The 20,943-nt window shown below is 45.6% G+C and overlaps 1 protein-coding gene across 2 annotated transcripts in view; it reads right to left on the reverse strand.

The window, feature by feature from the left end:
• Positions 1-449: 449 nt before the first annotated feature.
• LOC147903551 (pentatricopeptide repeat-containing protein At2g33680-like) overlaps positions 450-20,943 on the reverse strand; it is a 35,738-nt gene continuing 15,244 nt past the window's right edge. For both annotated transcript variants that reach the window (XM_087372745.1, XM_087372746.1), the window contains exon 2: positions 450-2,784. In XM_087372745.1, the coding sequence (XP_087228871.1) occupies positions 1,001-2,587 (1,587 nt within the window). In that variant the 5' untranslated portion in view covers positions 2,588-2,784 and the 3' untranslated portion in view covers positions 450-1,000. The remainder of the gene's footprint in view (positions 2,785-20,943) is intronic.

Consider the following 20,943-nt stretch of genomic DNA (forward strand, 5'->3'; position numbering starts at 1 on the left):
CGGTGCAATCGTACGAACATACGGACGAATGTACGGAGCAGGTCCAGTGTACATTGAACGTACAATCGTACGCATGCAGAGTGTACGACTGTACGGTAACATGTACTACGCTGTACGCTGTACGGAGCAAGTACGAAGAGCAGTACCGGACAAGTATGGAGCCTGTTACAAGACCTTCCGTACGCCTGTACGGAAGATGTACTACGATGTAGTTTCAAATCTATACGGCTGCTCAGTTACGTTGTACAGAACACAGGTACGCTTGCACGTGCAAGTACGACGTGGCTTTGAGTACAATCGTCCGTACAATCGTACAGATTGTACGGAAGGGGGTGCAAGGAGCCGGGGACAGGAAGATGAGTCAAACATGACTCTGATACCACTGTAGGATCATTAGATGATAGAGAGACAGCAAGGTGCAAAAGAGTCGATAGATGATGAGCCGTCACGTTGACTAGAGTAATGAAAAAAAGGAGCACAAGGTACAAGTACCTAGACATAGGACTAAGTGTCCTAAGTGTCACATAGGACTAAGTGTCCTATGTGGCCTAAAAGGCAGTCACACTACAAGTGCCTATATTTATGCCTACAAGGCACATACCATGGCCTATAGGGCATCACTAGAACCACCAGGAGATGGCCTACATGCTTTGCTGTCCAATTTCTTTCTTGTGACAGATCAACCGAACACTCTTACACTGGGCCTCTTCTCTGCCCAAATAAAAAATGCAATCAGTTTCTGAAGCTGAGAGGGGTATGTATGGGTATGTACAGGCTACTGAAACCACTGGCTGATTTATAATAGAGCCAGCTGCACAAAATTTTGTTTAAATGTTATGAAGTAAAGCAATAACTATTTCTAAGTAAAAGTAGCAGTGACTCAGCAGTGGCATTAGCTCAAAGTTAATAGCAAATATGAACATCCTAATGGCCAAGCTTCAGCCAATTGATTGGCACATCAGCAGCAGATGTCCAAAAGCTGAGTTTACTTTCCCAGTGTCTACACAAAGGCAATTTCATTGTCTCCATCTGGAATTGTCTCCAGGCCCACGTCTAAATATGGCACATGTCCTTCAGCCCTCGTTTGTGCAGTTATAATTTTCATCCTTTGATAGACATCACATATTTTGATGTGATCTGTATCACTAACAACAAACTGATGTACCATGTCATCCACTTGGATATATGCTTTCCCTGGCTTCTTCCAGGCTTTTGCACTTTCTTTCATTTTCTTTATTCCACTTGCAGCCTCCCACATCTCAACAGCCTCATAAATACTTGACATAAGCACATAAGCAGATGCATCTCTGGGATCTATTGCAACCAACAAGTTAAAGCAGCGTCTTCCGAGCTCCATGTTTCCATATACTTTGCAATTACTGAGCAACGATGTCCATCCCACTATATTTGATTCATATGGAATCAATTCAAGTATCTTTTCTGCCTCTTTCAAACGCCCTGAGCGACCAAGTAGGTCAACGATGCAATTAGCATGCTCAATCGTTGGTGAAAGACCATAGTCCATTATCATTGAGTTAAAGAGTTTACATCCTTCATCAAGTAGGCCCATATGACTGCATGCCGAAAGAAGACAAAGGAAGATTACTTCATTTGGTTTCAGACCTTCTTGTTGCATATCCATGTGAAATTGCAAGGCCAGCCTATATTCACTATTTAAAGTGTATCCTGCAATCATTGCACTCCACATCACTAGATCCCGCTTTGGCAAGGCACCAAATACTCTTTTTGCATCCTGAAGGTCCCTGCATTTAGCATACATGTCCAAAAGGGTGCTTCCAACAATTACATCCAGCTCAAAACCGCATTCTATTATTTGGGCATGGATTAGCCGGCCCTGATCTAGGGCTGCTATGCTGGAGCACGCTTTCAGAACACTAACAAATGAGAACTTGTCTGGCTTTTTCCCCCCTGCTTGCATTTGCTGAAAAAGTTCGAGTGCCACTTGGCCATCCCCATGCTGTGAATATCCCGAAATCATTGCACTCCATGTCACAACATCTCGGTGTGGCAACTTCCCAAACACTTTCCATGCATCCTCAAGAGAGCCACATTTTCCATACATATTGATGAGAGCATTTCCAACAAATAAATCTAACTCAAACCCACTTTCTATTATGTGGGAATGAGTCAGCTTGCCCTCAGTCAGGGCAAGTATAGTGGTGCATGCTTGAAGTACAGCAACAAAAACATAACCGTCTGGTTTCACGGTACACTGTCTCATTTCATGATACAGTTTGATAGCCTGTTCACCCTGGCCATGCTTGGCATGCGCCAAAATTATTGCACTCCAGGTAAATGCATCTGGATGAAGTAATTTCCTAAATACAAGCTTTGCTTCAATCAAAGTCCCATACATAGAAAACATGCGAATCAGAGAGCTTCCCAGGAAAACATCCGACTCAAATCCATGATTGATGATAAGGGAATGCACTTCCCTACATGCTGCAAGGTCTTTCATATTGATACAACCCTGCAAAAGGGAGTTGAAGATGGTTGAAAAAGAACTCTTTGCTGGTCTATATGGACCCGGCATTCTGTTATGATCATACTGACTGTGCAGGTCCATGAGGAGATGGCTAGCTGGTAGCTACACTCATTTCCCAATGCGGATGCCATATGGAAACAAGGGAATCTGCATGGTCCTCCTGGATTGCATTGCCTAGATAAGCCAAATTTACTCCCATTGATCCCGTTGTACCTTGAAAGGACAAGGCCTAATGACTAGTGTTTGCCCCATCTCCCCACAATTCAGCACCTTTGCCACTGTAACAAAGCAAGTAAAAAGTATATTATAGCAGGCTTACCTCATTCCACGAATATCAAATTCTATTTTTTGACTTTATTTATTATTTGTGCACACATTTACTCGTCAGAAAATGTGAGTGTTTGTGTGAGTTCTTTCATTATCTTCATCAAATATAATGAATCGGTCATCTTAAGAGACAAAGATACTACCATGGTTTAACCAGCATGTACACTAATCTCCTATGGCAGTGGCATTTTTGCAAAGATAGCCACAAACACGACTTCTTATAGTGCTCAGCTACTCATATCCGATGACCGGATGTTGTAAGCTAGTACATGGGGTGGATTCCACACTATTTGAGATTATATTACAGCCTATAGGGTCATTCACACATCCACGAGACTTCCGTTACCCAGTCATTAAGATTTCTACACCTGTAGGTACTGGAGGCCTCATTGAGGTCCATGGTGCTGCTAGAGTTGGTTGACGTTGACATATGCGGGCCTATGTCTATGAACTCATTTGTAGGTTCTCGCTACTCTCTTACCTTTGTTGATGACTATAGCCGTTTGATTTGGGTATATTGCCTAGCCAAGAAGTCTCAAGGGTTTCACAAGTTCAAGGAATGGAAGGCCAAGGTAGAAAAGGAGACAGGGAAGTGTGTAAAATCTTTTTGTATTGATGGGAGGGGGGGGGGCAGATTTCTACTGAATTGAATAATTTCTGCAAGATACATGGAATCAAAAGACAGCTCACAACAGCCCGTTCTTCACAACAAAATGGAGTTGCTGAAAGGAAGCATAGGACGGTCATAGAGAAGGGGCTAACCATGGTGAGGGCGAATTCTCTCTTCAAATCTTATTGGGATGAAGCGATGAACACTGTCGCTCAAATCCTCAACAGGACAAAGATAAAGGCCGTTGAAGACAAGACCCGTTTTGAAGCCAATTATGGTAAGAAGCCTACCACATCTGAGGATTTTCGATTCTAATGCTTTCGTACATGTGCACAAGGTTGAAAAGGACAAAGTTGGATTCCAACAACATAAAGTGTATCTTTGTCGGTTACAGTGAAGAGTCTAAGGCGTATCATCTCTTTGATCCAGTAACGAAGAAAATTCCCTTTAATAGGGATGTTGTCTTTGAAGAGGCAATGTCCCAGCCTAAGGAGGACGCTTTTGTAGAACCCCCACTAGTGCACAAACTTGCAATCATGGAGGTTGACGAGGCTAAAGAGTCTGAGGAGTCAGAGGAGGAGCAGGAAGCACCAAAGCCATCTCCAAAGAAGCCATCAACAGTGTAACATGCAACGGTAATTTGATCGTGTAATCCCAGCAAGACCTCTTTAAACCTTTAGCAAATAGTAAGACATTGAATGTTACGTATACCTGCAGGTGTTAGAAGTGGTCCCACCGAGTCCTTATCCATGTCCTAGAGAGGACCATCGGGTATTGGCAATGACATGAGTAAGCTAGCCGCTTTCTTGTGGGAAGCCTTGATCTTTTGGCATATCTGACAATTCTGAACATAGCCATATACGTCCCTACAAATAGATGGCCAACATTGAAGATGTAGCTTGTTTGTTCCTAAACTTTTGGTATCCCATTGGACAGTTGCCAAGGACCATGACATCCGATAGGGATTCCAAATTCACGTCAAAGTTTTGGCGAGCCTTGTTTGATAATTTTGGTACTAAGCTGCAGTTTGCAGATGTCCACCACTTTCCATGTGCAATTGAATGGAGAGACGGAAAAGTATAATGGTATGGCGCTTGATATTTTAAAATCATATTGTCATGATGCTCAGGGAAAGTGGGAGCAGTTTCTTCCACTTGTGCTGGCCATTTTAAACGATACTTATTCCTCAAGCATTGGTCGCACACCTTATAAGCGGCGTTTGGACGAGGGTTTACATCACTCCTCACTCGGATGGTGTCTCAATCTCTTGAAGCCAAGAAAACCACCAAATTGATAGCAGAGATTACGACGTCCGTGAAAACCCGCATCACCAAAGCTCAAGCACCGTACACGCGCCATGCTAACAAATCCAGATGAGATGTCCAGTGTAAAGAGGGTCGATGGGTGTATTTACAAATTGTCAAGCAGAGATTGAAGCAGGTGGGCAAGCGATGCCCTAAGTTGTCTTTCAGGAGCTTCGGACCATTCCCTATCATTTAAAAGATCAATGATGTCTCAATAAAGTTACGCCTTCCGAACAGTAGGACTACGCACAATGTGTTCCATGTAGCTTGGATTAAGCCGTATTTTGGACCTCCTCTTACCAATATTTTGGACGAGCAGCAACCTAAAGTTCTTGATAAAGCCAAAGTTTTGCAGCCAGAGCAGATCCTTCTTCATATATTCAAGCATGGATCAAGAGGCAGGATCCAGGAGTTTTACACCAAGTTCCGTGATCAAGGTACCCATGAAGCAGTGGGGTTGGACGAAGATTTTTTCCAAGAGTTCTCTCACTCACGCAGTAACCATGCATCCCGGTGGACAGCACAAGCCTCTTCCTTGCCTTGCAGAAGTGCCCTACATTGTTAGTGTGGACAGCATCAAGGTCTCGGTATTGGTCGACGTTGCCACTCAGGTTTTTGGGTCTGCAATACGTGTGCATGGTGTACTCTTTAGAAGCATGTTTCTATGCTCTCTCGAAGAGTGTTATTTGTATTTCTGAGTTCTCCAAGTATAAAGCAAATTCTCCCCTGATTGGGGGAGGGGGCCCTCAGTGGGTATAGGGACACAATCGGTTGTCAACTCCATTCTCTCTCTACTTTTATCTCCTTTCTCTCCCTATGGTGCATAACGCTAATTCCTATTTGTCGCTTTAGTAAATATCGTATGCTTATTCTTGCTCATCTTGAATCCACGCTAACAGAAAATGAGCTACGAACTGATGAATGAATTGAAGAATAGTTGAATGATCACACTTACCATCCTACTTAACAAAATTTAGAGTGAACCGGGTGAGTAGTCTTACCTTTGTCGATGACGAAGCTGTGGCACCGACTGCTGCCGCGCTCAAACTTGCCTGCATAGTGGCTAACATCTGTTTGTGTTGGAGATGCATCGCCTCTCAGTCTAGCTTTTGTTGCCTCTTTGCCTGGGCGAGCTCTGCGCATCGCAATGACTCATTCCTACGACGTTCCTCATGCATCACTAAGAGCAGGTTTTCAAAATCTATGATTCCTCTTTCTTCCAGCGGCTTTTTTGCTTCTTTTTCCTCCAGACGTTGTTTTTTCTAGTCCAACTGTTTTCTTCTTTCTTCTAGCTAGGATGAATGTTCTTTGAGTTGCTGTAGGAGGACCCAATTTTGCTCCAGAAGATTCGCCATCAATTCTTGAGCATTTGGCGGAAGAGTATCTTTTTGGTAGTCTTTCTCCTCTTGATAGTCTTCAAAGTTGTTTTTTTTCCCCGACCCTTCCATGGCGCTTGATTGTGTGTCCTTTCCAGATCTCAACACGACCATACACTTGCAGTTGTCAAGCTGGATACAGACCGAAGCTCTGATACCAATGTAACATGCAACGGTAATCTGGTTGTGTAATCACAACAAGACCTCTTTAAACCTTTAGCGAGGATGGCGTTATGCACCATAGGGAGAGTATCATAGGGACGTGAAGTTATGAACCGTGACTAACTTTGGCTTAGGGGGCTAGCCCAGGGGAAGCAACACTTCCCAGAAGTCCCTAGGTGCACACACTAGGCCTACTTGCTAGGGACAAGGAAAGGTTTAGAAGGGTCTTAAAGTTAGGCCCAAGGAAACCAATGTTTCATTGGTTAGTAGGGGTTAGGACTTTAATGTGAGAAGCAAACCAATGTTCCATTGGTTTGTGTGGTTAGAGCATTAATGAGGGGCCACAAGGCAACCCCTCATGCCCCCTTGCTCTCCTTCCACCTTGGTTTTGAAGAGGTACGAGTTCTTCAACGCAGCTTGCTTCTCTCTCTCTCCCCTTTTTGCACGCATCTCAAGGCTCTCTCTCTATCTCGCTCCAAGGCTCTCTCTCTCCAAGGCTTCTATACGGCTGTACAGCAGCATTAATCACAGTTTGTACGAGCTGTTGCATGGGATCCAATACTACGGAATCCCCTTTGCTGGCTGTACGGAAGAGGTACAACTCCCAAGGCAGGCTGTACGGACATTAATTTGCTGCTGTACAGGATTCTACCACTGGCTGTACGGATGCCATTATTACTGCTGCTGTACGGATACCCAAGGCTGATGTACGGACATCTATTCACTGTTCTACTGCCCTTTTCCCCTGTTGTACGGCCTGCTCACCTTCTCTCCCCTACCCGTGATCCTCTTGCTATATTCTATCTCAGATTCCAGCCCGTTATCCCTCTCTTCGTTCCCCTCTCCTAGCTGCCAATTCCTCCTGCTAGCCTCAACACTGAATGTGTTGCTTTTGGAGGTGTTTTGGAGCTGGATTGAAGACAGTCGAAGCTGGTTTGAGTTCTCTTGTCGCTATCCCTTTCATGTGATTGCATTTGGTGGTTTTTTGAAGCTTGTTGTTGCTCCATCTGTTGTTTGGAGCTTTCTTTGGACCTTACAGGCTTAAGCAGACACTCAATTACAAAGGGTGTGCCTGGGAGAGTGCCAGAGGGGCAGTGTATTGCATTTTGGAAACCTTGAGGCTGCTTGAGCATTTTGGGAAGTGTATGGATGCCTGGCCATTAACAGTTGGTTACAGTCTTTGTGGAATGATTGGATACCTTTACAGTTGGTCATGGACAAATGGTGAATGCCTTCACTTTGCCTTGGCACTTGGGTACTAGTGTGTGCACTAGGATGGAATGCAAGTTATAGCCAAGGTTTGGCTTGGACAGTAGAATAGCCCGTGGGGCAGAGCACAAGGGTGTGCCCTTGTTGTATGTACCAATCTCATTCCTAAAGAATAAATAAATGCCGGAAGGGGCGCCAAGTGTTTGGGGCCAATGTGGTGTCATGTACTTGGTTTCATTAAGCAGAGACACTCTAGCCTCCATCTAGTTATTTCTCCAGTTGTTTCTAAGTGGTATTATTTAAAGTTAAGTGGTTGGAAATGATGCAATGTGGCTGTGAATAATGAATATGCAATGCAAGTTATGGTCTACTGCCCTTTAGGAAACTGAAGGCCGGTTACAGAGAGAAAGGAGATAAGGGAAGAGAGAGAATAGCGTCGACAACCGATTGGGTCTCTATACCAATTGAGGGCCCCCTCCCCCAACCAGGGGAGAATTTGCTTTATACTTGGAGAATGGAGAAATACAAATGACACTCTTCAAGAGAGCACGGAAACACGCTTTGGAAGAGTACACTGTGCACACGCATTGTAGACCCAAAGACCTGAGAGGCAATGCCGACCAATACCGAGACTTTGATGATGTTTACACTAACAATGTAGGGAACTTCTGCAAGGCAAGAGGCTTGTGCTATCCACCAGGATGCAAGGTTACTGCGTGAGTGAGAGAGTGAAAGCTAGGAGTAATAGATTCTAAAGAGAACTGAGAGATGACTGAAATATAGTGCTGAGAAGTGAGCCGTGCAAACTGTAAAAGATTATTGCAAAGAGCTGCTGAACGATATGCAAGCCTTGCTCCGGTTGCTTGTCCAACACCCTACTCACGGGCTGCGTGTACTTCTCCCACAGATGGCTAAACTGATGGTCAAGGGACTGAGGCTAATCAGGGCCATAAGTAGGAAGGTACAGAGGCTGCTCCGAGAGGTGAAGGTAGGCTGAAGGAGTACTAAGGCTGGAGGCTACTGAGTGAGGAAAGAGGGCAGCCAAGGGCCCCTTTTATAGGGCTGGCTGGGCCAACCAGCAAGCTTAAACAGCCAACTGAGTCAGCTGTTTTACAGACTGGGTGGCTTGGTTCCAGCCTATAAATAGCCCCCCCTGGCTCATTTCCCTGGGAACTTTTTGGGCAGCCTTTGCAGGCTGCCTTTCCTACTTGGCCTGGTCTTCCTAGTCAGCCTTTGGGGGGCCCTCTGGGGTTCCTAACCTAGGCTATGACCTAAACCTAACTAAACCCTAAGATGGAAACACTAACCTACTTCTCTCCAATGGGTACCGGTGAACAAGATTGACTATTTGACTTGACCTAAGGCTTAGAGACTGACTTAAGTGGCTTGTGCCTGGCTGTCCCTGGACAAGGGCTCACAAAGGGGTCACAACATTCAACAAAATCTCCTACTAGGGAACTATTACGCACTTGTCGATGCAGCAAGTGTGTCACATTGCACCCAAGTGCAGGGGTGCATGTGACAAACGGAGAGGAGGATATCCTATTGGTTTTTAAGGACCTTGCAAGAGTCTCGGGTACTAGATATACTTGAGCCTAGTTCCTGTGTATGATGATCTCAATGCAATGCAAAGACTCATTCTGTGAGCTATCCATTAGTGGCTCAGCTCGAGGAGCCCAAATCCTTTAAAGAGGCAAAGGATCCAGAATGGCGGGCTGCCATGAAGACAGAGATAGACACCATTCTGAAGAATGACACTTGGGATTTAGTGGACATGCCTTTCAAGCGGAAGGTGATTGGTACCAAATGGGTGTGTAAATTGAAGTTCAAATCTGATGGGAGTGACAATCCAAAGCCCAACTGGTAGTAAAGGCTATGCTCAGCCAGAGGGTCTTGACTTTGATGAGAAATTTGCTCCTACGGCTCGGATGGTGACTATTCGGACAGTGATAGCCTTGGCTTCCCATCACGGGTGGTCCATTTTTGAAAAGTACATTTTTGAACTGGAACTTGGAAGAGGAATAAGTGGATCTTCTAAAGTTTACAGATTAAAGAAGGCTTTGTACAGGCTGAAACAGGCCCCTAGAGCATGGCACCAACACATCGACGATTTCTTTTGGAAAATTGGGCTAAATCGAAGTTTGTCAGATGCCAATCTCTACCTCTTTTCGGAGAGAGGGGGGGGGGAGGCTGGTACTAATCCTGTATGTTGACGACTTTATACTTACAAGTGATCGTGTGAGGAAGATCTCCGCGGTCAGGAAGCTTCTGATGAAGGAGTTTGAAGATGATGGACTTGGAATCTCTCCACTATTTCCTTGGGATTGAGGTCATCTCGCAAGAGGAGTATCATCGTGATGGAGGACTACAAGGAGGCAATGACACTAATGGAGGTCACACAAAACCTGAGTGCTCATGATTCATCTCAGCTGGTGCATGCTAGCAAGTATCGGAGGTTGGTAGGCAGCTTGCTTTACCTAACCAACACAAAGGCCGGACATCTCCTATACCATTGGGATGCTATGTCAAATTTTTGCACAACCTAGGGAGATGTGAGAAGTACCGGAAATGAACAGGAGTGAAGAGAGAGATAGCCAATCTCACACACACCAAACAAGAAAGGAGAAAGAAAAAAAGAAAGAAAGTTTAATAAAGTCTTCGGAAGACCGATGGGTCTATGAGACTGTGAAAAACCTGGTACAAACGAGCTGTGGTGGTAGAGCTACTAAACGAGCATCCACACCAATGCAAAATGCAAAAAATGCAGAATGGTAATACTAAGTCCTATGTACAACATAGTCATGTCGGTGGTCGACTATATATCAATCTCATCATCATCATCAGGACATCAGGGTGGATGAGACAATGGGGGCATGAAATCGATGAAAGAGTGTTGTCGGCCACTCACAGGTGCGGCCCTAGCATGTCTCTTGGTCATAGCTCTACATCTAACCAGGGCTACTGTGACCCCTGTCGATCAGGCTCCAACTCTAAACAAGGAGGGGATATCCCCAAGTGTGATCTGTGTGTCAACCCTCTGTCTGAGCTGTTGGGTCACTGGCACCGGGTCACGGTCATGTCTAGGCCTTGTCTCGTGGGGGTCCATGTGATCTGGCTGAAAAAAGAGCTCTGAGCGGGATCAGCCAAGGAAGAAATCTGCTCCTCTCTCCGTGCTCGAAGTATCCTCTCACGGTGTCTGAGAACCTCATGAATGAAACATGCCAAGCATCGTTGGTCTGAATAGGAGAGGAATCGGGCCAAAATCCCATAGCTATCTCTGAAGAGGCAGTAGAAACACCCTCGGATCTCATAGTAAACAAGACACTTGAAGATGAAGTGCTCCTCTGTCTCAACCTCTTGCATGTCACATAATGTGCATATGCGCCTCTCCCTGGGTAGTTGCTCTGCTCTACTGCTCTCGATACAAAGTCTATGTGAAGAAACTCGGAATTGCCCAATAGAGATCCTCAATGAGTGGGGTACATAGATCTGTGTATATCCTCAAAGAGAGATTGCAAGTGATCTCGGGCCAAAATGCCATAGCCTGTTGGGGGAAAACCTCTATATACACGTGCTCAACAGCAACTCACAAGATAGGCTCCAAGTTCAGCGCACATGAGCCGGTAACATTGCACAAGGAGTGGCTGAACAAATGCTGGAAGAGCAGCTCTTTGAGGCGATTACTGGTGTGTGGAAGAACTGCTCCACAACCCTGCTCTACAAAACAAGCACTGAGGGGGGGTCTATATATAGCCCCTCACCCTCCTCCAGTCGTCGTCTGCTAGTACAAGAGGACTGACCCCCTAGCCTAGGGGCCAACCTAATAGTGGCAAGGAGCCTACCAAGACTGCACCATGGGGCCGACCCCCCCTGCCCTGGGACTCGCCATATGAGAGGCTGCCACGCAGCCATGTAGAGGCTGCCAAGTAGCCGACCAGCTGGTTGGACCACCTTATCCAGCCACCCATCTACTGAGGCCTAGTAAGCCGATCTGGCAGTCGAGTATAATGCCCCAAAGGGAGGCATACAGCGCCCCCTCTCTTGGGCCATCAAGGGTGCCTCCAAAGCCAGCCACCGTGGCATACGAACAGGCCAGACCGAGCCCTGAATAGGGGCGTACAGATCCGCACCCCTCCTGGGATCCTCCCTAGCCAGCGTGGCAGCCTACGGACCAGCAAGAGGCCCCGGATAGCCAAGCAACCCTACTGTCAGCCCTACCCTAGACTATCGTCACCGGGGGCAGAAACACCCACAACATAGGCCCTCTCTCAACCTAACCTAGCCTCACATTGGGCAGGCACATCCACAAGCAAGGCCCTCACTCACTAAGGTGACATCAAGAGATGTTGACCGCCAACAGGAGAATCATTGGAACACCGCCAACAGGAGAGTCATTGGAACAGAGATCTATAAGTGCAAGATACCTTGCACTTATGGAATTGCATATACTTATACCACAGCAGTGGAGTTGGGTGGTTTCTGTGATTCAGATTGGACTTGACTATGGGCTACTATTCTGTGCTTGCATTAGGGGCCATCTCATGGCTAAGCAAGAAACAGCCCTCAGTCCTTTCTTCTACAGACGCGGACCTACAGAGCTGCTTGCACTGCAGCATGTGAGACGTTGTGGCTCAGGTGGATCCTTGAGGATATGTACGTGATGATGCAGTAGGCATCGGTGGTTATGTGCGGCCACTATAGTTGCATTGCCATCGCAAAAAACCCCATGTTCCATGCACGGACGAAGCACAACGAAGTCCATTACCACTTCGTACGGGAGCTCATCATCGACGGGGTTGTGGAGCTGTTGTACCATCCAACCACTGACTACTTATCAGATGTATTCACGAAGGCGTTGCCATGGGAGTATATGGAACACCTCAGATAATGACCCACTGTCAGGGCCTATACATAGGTCTGCCCAGGGGGGTTGGCTAGCGGCCAACCAGGCTGGTCGGCCAGCACCCAACCAGGCTGGTTGGCCCAATCTGTGACCAGCAGGTCCGCCAGATCAGAGGGGCAGCCAGCCCCTATATAAATTCCCCCTCCCCCCAAATCCCCCATTCACTCATCAACTACTGAAGCCGTTTGGCAGTGTGGAGGAGGAGTTTCTGAGATCTACATCAGCAGAGAGTTCTCAGCTTTTGGGCTCACTTCTGAGCTTGCCTTACCCACTGTTTGGTGGAAGAATATATCTAAGCTCTCTCTCTCTCTCTCCCTCTCTCTCTCTCTCTCTCTCTCTCTCTCTCATGGGCTGTGTATTCTCTATTCTCTGAGCGAGCTCTTCATTAGTGAGTTGCATGATAGAGTGAAGTGGATAGAGCTGTTCTTATGCCATTGTGTTTAAGGTTGAGTGATTCTACCTCCTGATTTCTAACAGCTAGCCATGTAGAGAATTAATTACACAATAAGCCTAGATCAAATACAATATTTTAGGTTTGCTAGTGTTTTAATTCAAGGTAGATAACTCTTATTTACCTCAACTAAAACCTGTAGTTAGGTTTTGAGTTGCACTACCTGATGTGCATGTGAGGGTTTAGTGTATATTTCTACTTACTAGAATATACTCAAAGCTTGTTGGTTTGGGAGGTTATGTCTGCCTTATGAGTTAGAACTATATAATCTTATTTTGTTCTCATTAACCAAGCATTATTCTTAGCACACCAAGGCTCACTCCCAACACCCAATTCAAATGCACCCTTGCACTTGGGTGCAATGTGACACACTGGCTACATCGACAAGTGCGTAATAGTTTCCTAATAGGAGATTTTGTCGTATGTTGTGACCCCTTTGTGAGCCCTTGTCTAGGGACAGTCAGGCACAAGCTACGTAAGTCAGTCTCTCAGCCTTAGGTCAAGTCAGAAGATCAGTTCTTGTTCACTGGTACCCACTAGAAGCAGAAGACAGTTGGACCAGACAAAGCAACGCCTGGAGGAAAAATGAGCAGAAAAGCTACTAGAAGAAAGAGGAACCACATATTTTGAAAAACTGTGCTTAGTGATGCGTAAAGAATGTAAGAATGAGGCACTCCGACGCGTAGAGCTCACCCAGGCAGAGAGGCAACAAAAGCTAGATTGAGAGGTGATGCTTCTCCTACACAAGCAGATGTTAGCCACTATGCAGGCAAGTTTGAGTGTGGCAGCAATCATCACCACACCTTCGTTATCAACAAAGGTACACCACTCACTCGGTCCACTCCAAATTTTGTATGATGGTAAGTGTGACCATTCAGCCATTCTTCAATTCATTCATCAGTTCATAGCTCATTTTCTCTTAGCACGGATTCAAGATAAGCAAGACAAAGTCCACCTAGCAGCCCCTCATCCTACCAGTGAGGCGGTTATCTGGTGGCAACAATGGAGACTAGTAAGTATCCGAACCCAACCACTTTTAAGACGAATTTTGTATGGGTAACATTTGTTACCGACCTCAAAGACCGTTTTCTCCCGCCCCAGTATATGCTTAACCTGGAGGATGAGTTTTCTCGTCTCTCCCAAAATGGTTTGCATGTGTTCACGTACAGTAACAATGTCATCACGTTGGAGCAGCAGTTGGGCGGGTTTGAGAGCGACAAGATGAAGCAATTCATTCGAGGATTGGACACCAACATCCGTTTTACCATCCGGAACTTCGACCCGCCAGATTACGAGCGGGCGTTGACTCTCGCACAGAATCAAGAGATGATGTTGAACGGGGGAAAGCCCAAGAAGGTTCAGAAGGATTCCAAAGCCCTACAATAGTCAAACAACACAGCGGAGGATAAGAAGAAGGACAACCAGTATCAAAAGAAAGACGATCAGGCTTTTGGTCAAAAGGAGGAGTCCAAGCCAAAGATACTCCGGATGAGAACGCTAAAGTGCATATTACGGGAGCTATCTACAGCCCAACGAGCAGAAGCGGTACCACCAAGAACATCGTTGCTTTCGTTGCCGCCACATAATTGGGCACGGCAAGAAGGATTGTCCAAAGTGGCTTGCCGAAAAGGCTGTGAAAGCATCTACTTCGTCCGTCGCCAATGTCTTGGCTCTTCCAACCCCGCCTCCATCCTCATCTACGAATGATGCCTTTCTTGCTTTGAACGCCGTTCCCGAATCCCACGGTGGTCTTTTAAGGTAAGAAGGAGGGCGACTTCTTAGATCAAAAGAAGGCGCTCATTTGGGCGTACGGCACAGGTAATGGGCATCAGTTATTGTGATGTTCGATAGGGGGAGTTCAGAAGATGCCATATTCCCTCAGCTTGCCAAGAAAGTGGGTGCACCTTGGTGCCTCATGAGCTTATAATGGACAGGTTCACACCTGGCTTGCGCACATACATTATGCATAAGGCCATCAATTTCAGTTCAGAAGGCAATTTTTACGCAGGATTCAATGGTTCCATGAGCATGTGCCGATGCTTGATTGGCGGCAAGACACCTTCACGGCTCAGCTTGCCGTGATACGTGGTGATCGGAGCATACCAAGGATTCCGTTAATATCTCATATTCAAGCAGGTCGTGCTGTCCGCAAGGGTGCCATGTGTGCAATTGTTTATGTTCAGTGCCAGATCACTGCAGTTCAAGCCGCTCCTCATATGGGGCAAGCCATGGTGGATCTACTCCACGAGTTTAAAGGCATCATGCTTCGGGATGATCTGCCACCCCAGCTACCTCCCAACAGACTGGAAGACCATTGCATCATTCTACTTCCAGACTCCACACATCCAAGTTAGTTTCCTTATTGACTTTCCAAGTCTATGGAGAGGAAGTTTGAGCAACAGTTGTCTCAATTATTACGCGTAGAGTTTATTAGACCGTCATCTTCGCCATTCGCTGCACCCATTCGATTTGTGACAAAGAAGGATAAGTCCGCACGATTATGTGTAGACTACAGAGCACTCAACAGGATTATAGTCAATAACAAGTTCCTTATGCCCCGCATTGAGTATATCTTGGAAAGACTCAATGATGCAAAATTTTTCTACATTAACAAGTGCACACATGGCATCCTTGCGAACAGCATGACCTGCTTGAATATGAGATATTAACAGAGTCCCTGGTATGCTCCGATCACCATGTATCATGGCGGGCTCAAGTAAACCTTCCACAATAGTGAAGGTGTCCTGCCGCCAATCAAGGGTCGGTACATGCTCACAGAACCGTTGAATCCTGAGGATCATGTCACACCTCATCAAAGGTGTCAGATTGAAATCCCACGTAAAAATGGCCTTCGCATAAACAAACAAGCTATATCTTCAGTACAAGCCGTCTGTTTGCAGGAAATAAGCATACGATATTTACTAAAGCGACAAACAATAGTAAGACATTGAGTGTTACGCATACCTACGGATGCTGGAAGTGGTCCCACGAAGCCCATACCTATGTCTTGGGAAGGACCGTCGGGTATTGGCAAGGGCATAAGTAAGCCAGTTGCTTTCTTGTGGGAAGCGTTGATCTTTTGGGTTCAAAGTACCGTTGATACCTCTGTGACCACAGGTGAGGGCATCATAGGCATCATGGAGAAGCAATTCCATTTGTCTTAGAGTACCCATAATCTTTTGTTATAGAAAAGCCAACTGTCCTCTAATGAGTAATGGCCTGGAGCAAGTGTCGTGCCTAACAGGAACTGAGTGCCAAACTCTACTAACTCTGCATACGGTGTCTTCATGCTATCAAGATGCTTTCCTTTGATTTCGAGCACAGTAGCCTTCTCCATGGTATGGATTGAACCTTTCTGGCCTAGAGTATTGGCAACGAGGTGGTTTCTCATGGAGACGTACTCGATCGTTCCCCCAAACTGCTGGAATATCTGGCTCCACCATTGCTACCGATCACTCCATTGTGAAGTAGGCATTGTCTGAAGCCACTTAAGGGCTTGGTGATCTGTCTTGACCGTGAAAGTCCTTTCGTAGAGGAAAGGCTTCCAATGCTTTAATGCCTGGATGACACCGAGTGGCTCTCTATCGTAAACTGAATAGTTCTCTCTCTCTCTCTCTCTCTCTCTCTCTCTCTCTCTCTCTCTCATGTGCTGTGTATTCTCTATTCTCTGAGTGAGGTCTTCATCAGTGAGTTATATGATAGAGTAAACATCCAAAACTGTTCCTATTCCGTTGTCTGTAAAGTTGAGTGATTCTACCTCCTGGTTTCTAACAGCTAGCCATGTAGAGAATTAATTACACAATGGGCTGAAGTATCCTGGAAATGTCTCAAGAAACCTGAAAGACTAAGTGTTATGGTTACACAAATTCATCCAGTGTGGATATAGCAACCTATGATTGTGCAAAGAATGCAGATCATGTAACAAAAGGGACCAAGTGTAAAGCTTGTCGAAAAGCTTCAAACTTAGGCCGCGGAAGAGCCTTAGTGAATAGATCTACCAAGTTGTCCTCAATGGGAACATAAGACAACTTGATGTCACCATCTGACCATCTCTCTCTGACATAATGATAATGGACCTCAATGTGCTTTGTGCGAGCATGAAACACCGGATTTCATGCTATAGCCAAAGCACTCTGACTGTCAGTATGGCTGACGGTAGGAACTGTCTAACCAACCAGAAGATCTGCAAGTAATTTCCGTAGCCAAACACACTCGGCTGTAGCTGTGAAAGCTGCCTTGTACTCAGCTTCACAACTAGATGTGGCAACTGTAGCCTGCTTCTTGCTAAACCATGAGATGCATGAAGAACCAAGCATAAAACAATTGCCACTATGGGATCTGCATGTATCCTGGCAACCAGCCCAATCACTATCAGTGAACCCATGCATGATAAGTGAAGTATCAGCCTTGTAGAGAAGGCCCAAGTATTGCGTGCCTTTGATGTACCTGAAGACACGTTTCACTGCATGCCAATGGTAATGAGTGGGATTATGCATGTATCTGCTCAACTGAGAAACCACATACTGCAAGTCCGGCTGAATATGGCACAAATAAAGCAAACAACCAACTGCATGCTGATAGGAGGTAACATCACATGGACCACTGCCATCTTCAGCAGAGAAATGAAAACCAGTCTCTAATGGGGTGGAGATAGGCTTACAATCCTCCATTTGAAATCTTTGTAGAAGCTGCCCAATATACTTCAATTGTGACATCACAATTCCCCCCTCAGATCGAGCAAATTGAATGCCCAAATAGTAGTGCAACTGGCCAAGATCAGTCGTGGAAAAAGACTGCTGTAATTCCCGCTTGAAATCTGCAGTTTTCTCGGGATGTGACCCAGTGAGAATCATATCATCCACATAGAGGATCAAAATCAGCAAATCTGCCCCCCTCTTGTGGATATATAAAGTCACCTCTGTAGGACTATTTTGAAAGCCAAGGCTGAGCAAATGAGTGTGAATCCTGTCATACCAAGCCCTGGGTGCCTCCTTCAATCCATATAAGGCTTTCTTAAGCCAGCGTACCTTGCGTTCACACCCCTCAACCTCAAAGCCTAGAGGTTGAGCAACATAAACTTCCTCTGCCAAAAGACCATTGAGAAATGTTGTCTTTATATCCAACTGATGCACCTCCCAATTATTGTGGGCAGCCAGGGCAATAACACATCTAATGGTGGTGATGCGTGAAGTGGGAGCAAAGGTCTCCTCATAATCAATGCCCTCTTTCTGAGCATAGCCTTTGGCCACAAGACAAGCTTTGTACCTGTCAATTGAACCATCAGCTTTTCTTTTCACCTTGTGGCAAGTCACATAACTCCCATGTTTTGTTTGCATGAAAGGAGTCCAATTCATCCTGCATGGCTATCATCCACAATTCATTTGAGAAGGCATCTCTGTGACAAACAAGCTCCTCATCACATGTTGTAGCAATCAATGCATGAGCAACCGAGTTTGCCAAATCTCTTTTGGCTGCAGCTCTCATACGGGCCTGCAAAGGAGCATGTGTCAAAGAGCCATTTAGGTGCTCTTTTGGGCTGTCTAATATCAGCCAATTCCTGCTCTACTGCCTCTTCCACAATGTCCTCAGTAGCACCGGATCTGTGTCAAAACATGTGGCTGTCCCGACTGTGTAGCAGGCTGTAAATGAGCAATAGGTGGAGGAGCATAACCCTGTGGTGCATCATCTGAGGCATCAGATCCAAGCAATGGCACAAGACTATCAAAAATATCTGAGACACCAAGTGTAGACTGCATTTTGCAGTCCCGCAAGGGCATGGAAGATGTCTCATCAAAGATGACATCTCTACTGACAATCACCCTCTTGTTGGAAGGCTCATAAAGCCTGTAGCCCTTACTCTCTGCACTGTATACCAAAAATATACATTTTATAGCCTTACCATCCAGCTTTGTCAGCCTCTGTGAAGAAACATGTGCATAGGCCAAACACCCAAAAGTACGCATATGAGAAATGGTTGGCTTGTGTCCTTTCCAAGCCTCATGGGGTGTGATTGCTTTCAACGCTTTGGTGGGGCTCCTGTTGAGCACATAATTGGTACACATCACTGCATCCAACCAAAACATATTGGGCAAATTCTTTCCCTTAAGCATACACCTGGCCATTTCCATAATGGTCCTATTCTTTCTCTCAGCAACTCCATTCTGCTGAGGAGTGTAAGGCACTATACACTCATGATGAATACCACGGGCTGCCATGTAATCATTAAATTCCTTTGACATATATTCACCACCTCTGTCTGATCTCATGTGAGCAATCTTCAAGCTTGAATCATTTTCAGCCAAGGCAATGAAATGCTTGAAGCGAGTAAACACCTCTGAATTGGACTTCAATGCAAAGATCCAAGTGTACCTCGTAAAATCATCAATGAATGTCACAAAATAATAGAAGCCTCCAACTGAAGCAGCCCGCATGGGACCACACACATCACTGTGAATCAGGAACAGCTTGCGTGATGCCCCAGGTGCATCTTGCCAAGCAAGCAAGCTTCACAAACATGCTTATGAGGCATCTGCATCTGTGGCATATCCTCAACCATTGTAGGCAACCTTACCAAGGCATTAAAGTTGAGATGCCCAAACCTCTCATGCCACAAATAAGTGTCAGGCAAAACATCTGCATCAACTGCATAAGCATCATGAGCTGAACTGTCACTGCATCTATTATATGCATCCTGTACAAGCCCCCCTGAAGAGTACCAGTCAATAAAATAGCATCGGCATGACTCAAGTCATAGACTGCCTGAAATAGAAATCAGATTTTTTCATATGCCTGGCACATACAAGACATTCTCCAGAGTGACAACATTGCCTACAGCTGATGTAACAGCCACCTGCCCAATGCGATGCATTGTTGGCACATATCATGGAACCCCCCTTTGGGGCATCAGCAAGAGAATTAAACAAAGTTTTATAGGAAGTAATGCGCTTGGAAGCACCATTGTCAAAGAACCATGTAGAAGCTGAAGCTGCCATACAAGCATCTAAACCTGTATCATGCACTGAAGGATTGTAATGGCATTGGACAATGAAGCCCCAAGACTGCTCTCTGGCAAAATTAGCATGCTCATGTGTGTTTGCATCAGTGCCAGAGGTAGTTGTGACTGAAAGTTCAGCGTCTTTCTTCTTCTTTTCAGAAGCAATCCTCTTCCTACATTCAGCAATTTCATGGCCTGGCTTCCTGCAATAATTGCACCTCTTTTTCTTCTTCTGATCACCTTGAGAGGATGAAGAAGAAGGCTGATTATTTGCTGTATTTTTAGGGTCAGCTTTCTGAAATTTCCCCTTATTCTTGTCATTGGCTGCAAATGTTTGATCTGAGTGCATACTAGCATTCCGATTCACACGGCTCTGCTCCTCCTACAATAGAAGTGCAACCAACTGAGCAAAGGAATAGTAGTTTGGCTTTGCCCATGGCAACCAACCTCAAGGTAGTGGCAAAACTTTGGTAAGAGTCAGGCAACCCATCCAATGTGCCTAATACAATCTGTGAGTCAGGGATGTCCTCATCAATATTAGCCAATTGCTCCTTTAAATCTTGGATAGCTGTAAGATATGCATCCATGTTATCACGCTCATTCATATGAGTATCCTTCATTGCGTACCTGATACAAAGAGGCAAGCTTATCCCAAGACTCCTTAGCAATAGTGCATGATCTGATATGAGGGACAATACTCTTCTTGATAGACAGAGCAATCAATGCATGTGCCTTAGCATCACGGCCATCCCACTGTATCATCTCCTGAGAAGGAGGTATAAAGGCATCACGGAAAAAACCAGTGGATGTAACATCACTAGAAGAAAGTGTAGCCTGCCTGACAGGCCTAGGCTCATTGCCATTCACTATGTTCCACAAATTCTTGGCCACCAAAACATGCTTCATCATGAATGACCATATAGGGTAGTTAACCCCATCAAGCATGTCATCAGCACTAAAGGCCCCAAAGAAATCATCTTTGCCACCAGCCATTATGCAAGCAAATGCACAAATCCAAGAATGACAAAGGCAAAGAACAGGAGCCTCAAGCTCTCAATTGCAAATATCAGTGACTGAATGCGTAAGCCTCGAGGCTTTTTC

Source organism: Dipteris shenzhenensis, chromosome 3 (assembly GCF_047967505.1).
Source record: "Dipteris shenzhenensis isolate YYH24624 ecotype China chromosome 3, Dip_SZ_1.0, whole genome shotgun sequence".
Classification (NCBI taxonomy): Eukaryota; Viridiplantae; Streptophyta; class Polypodiopsida; order Gleicheniales; family Dipteridaceae; genus Dipteris; species Dipteris shenzhenensis.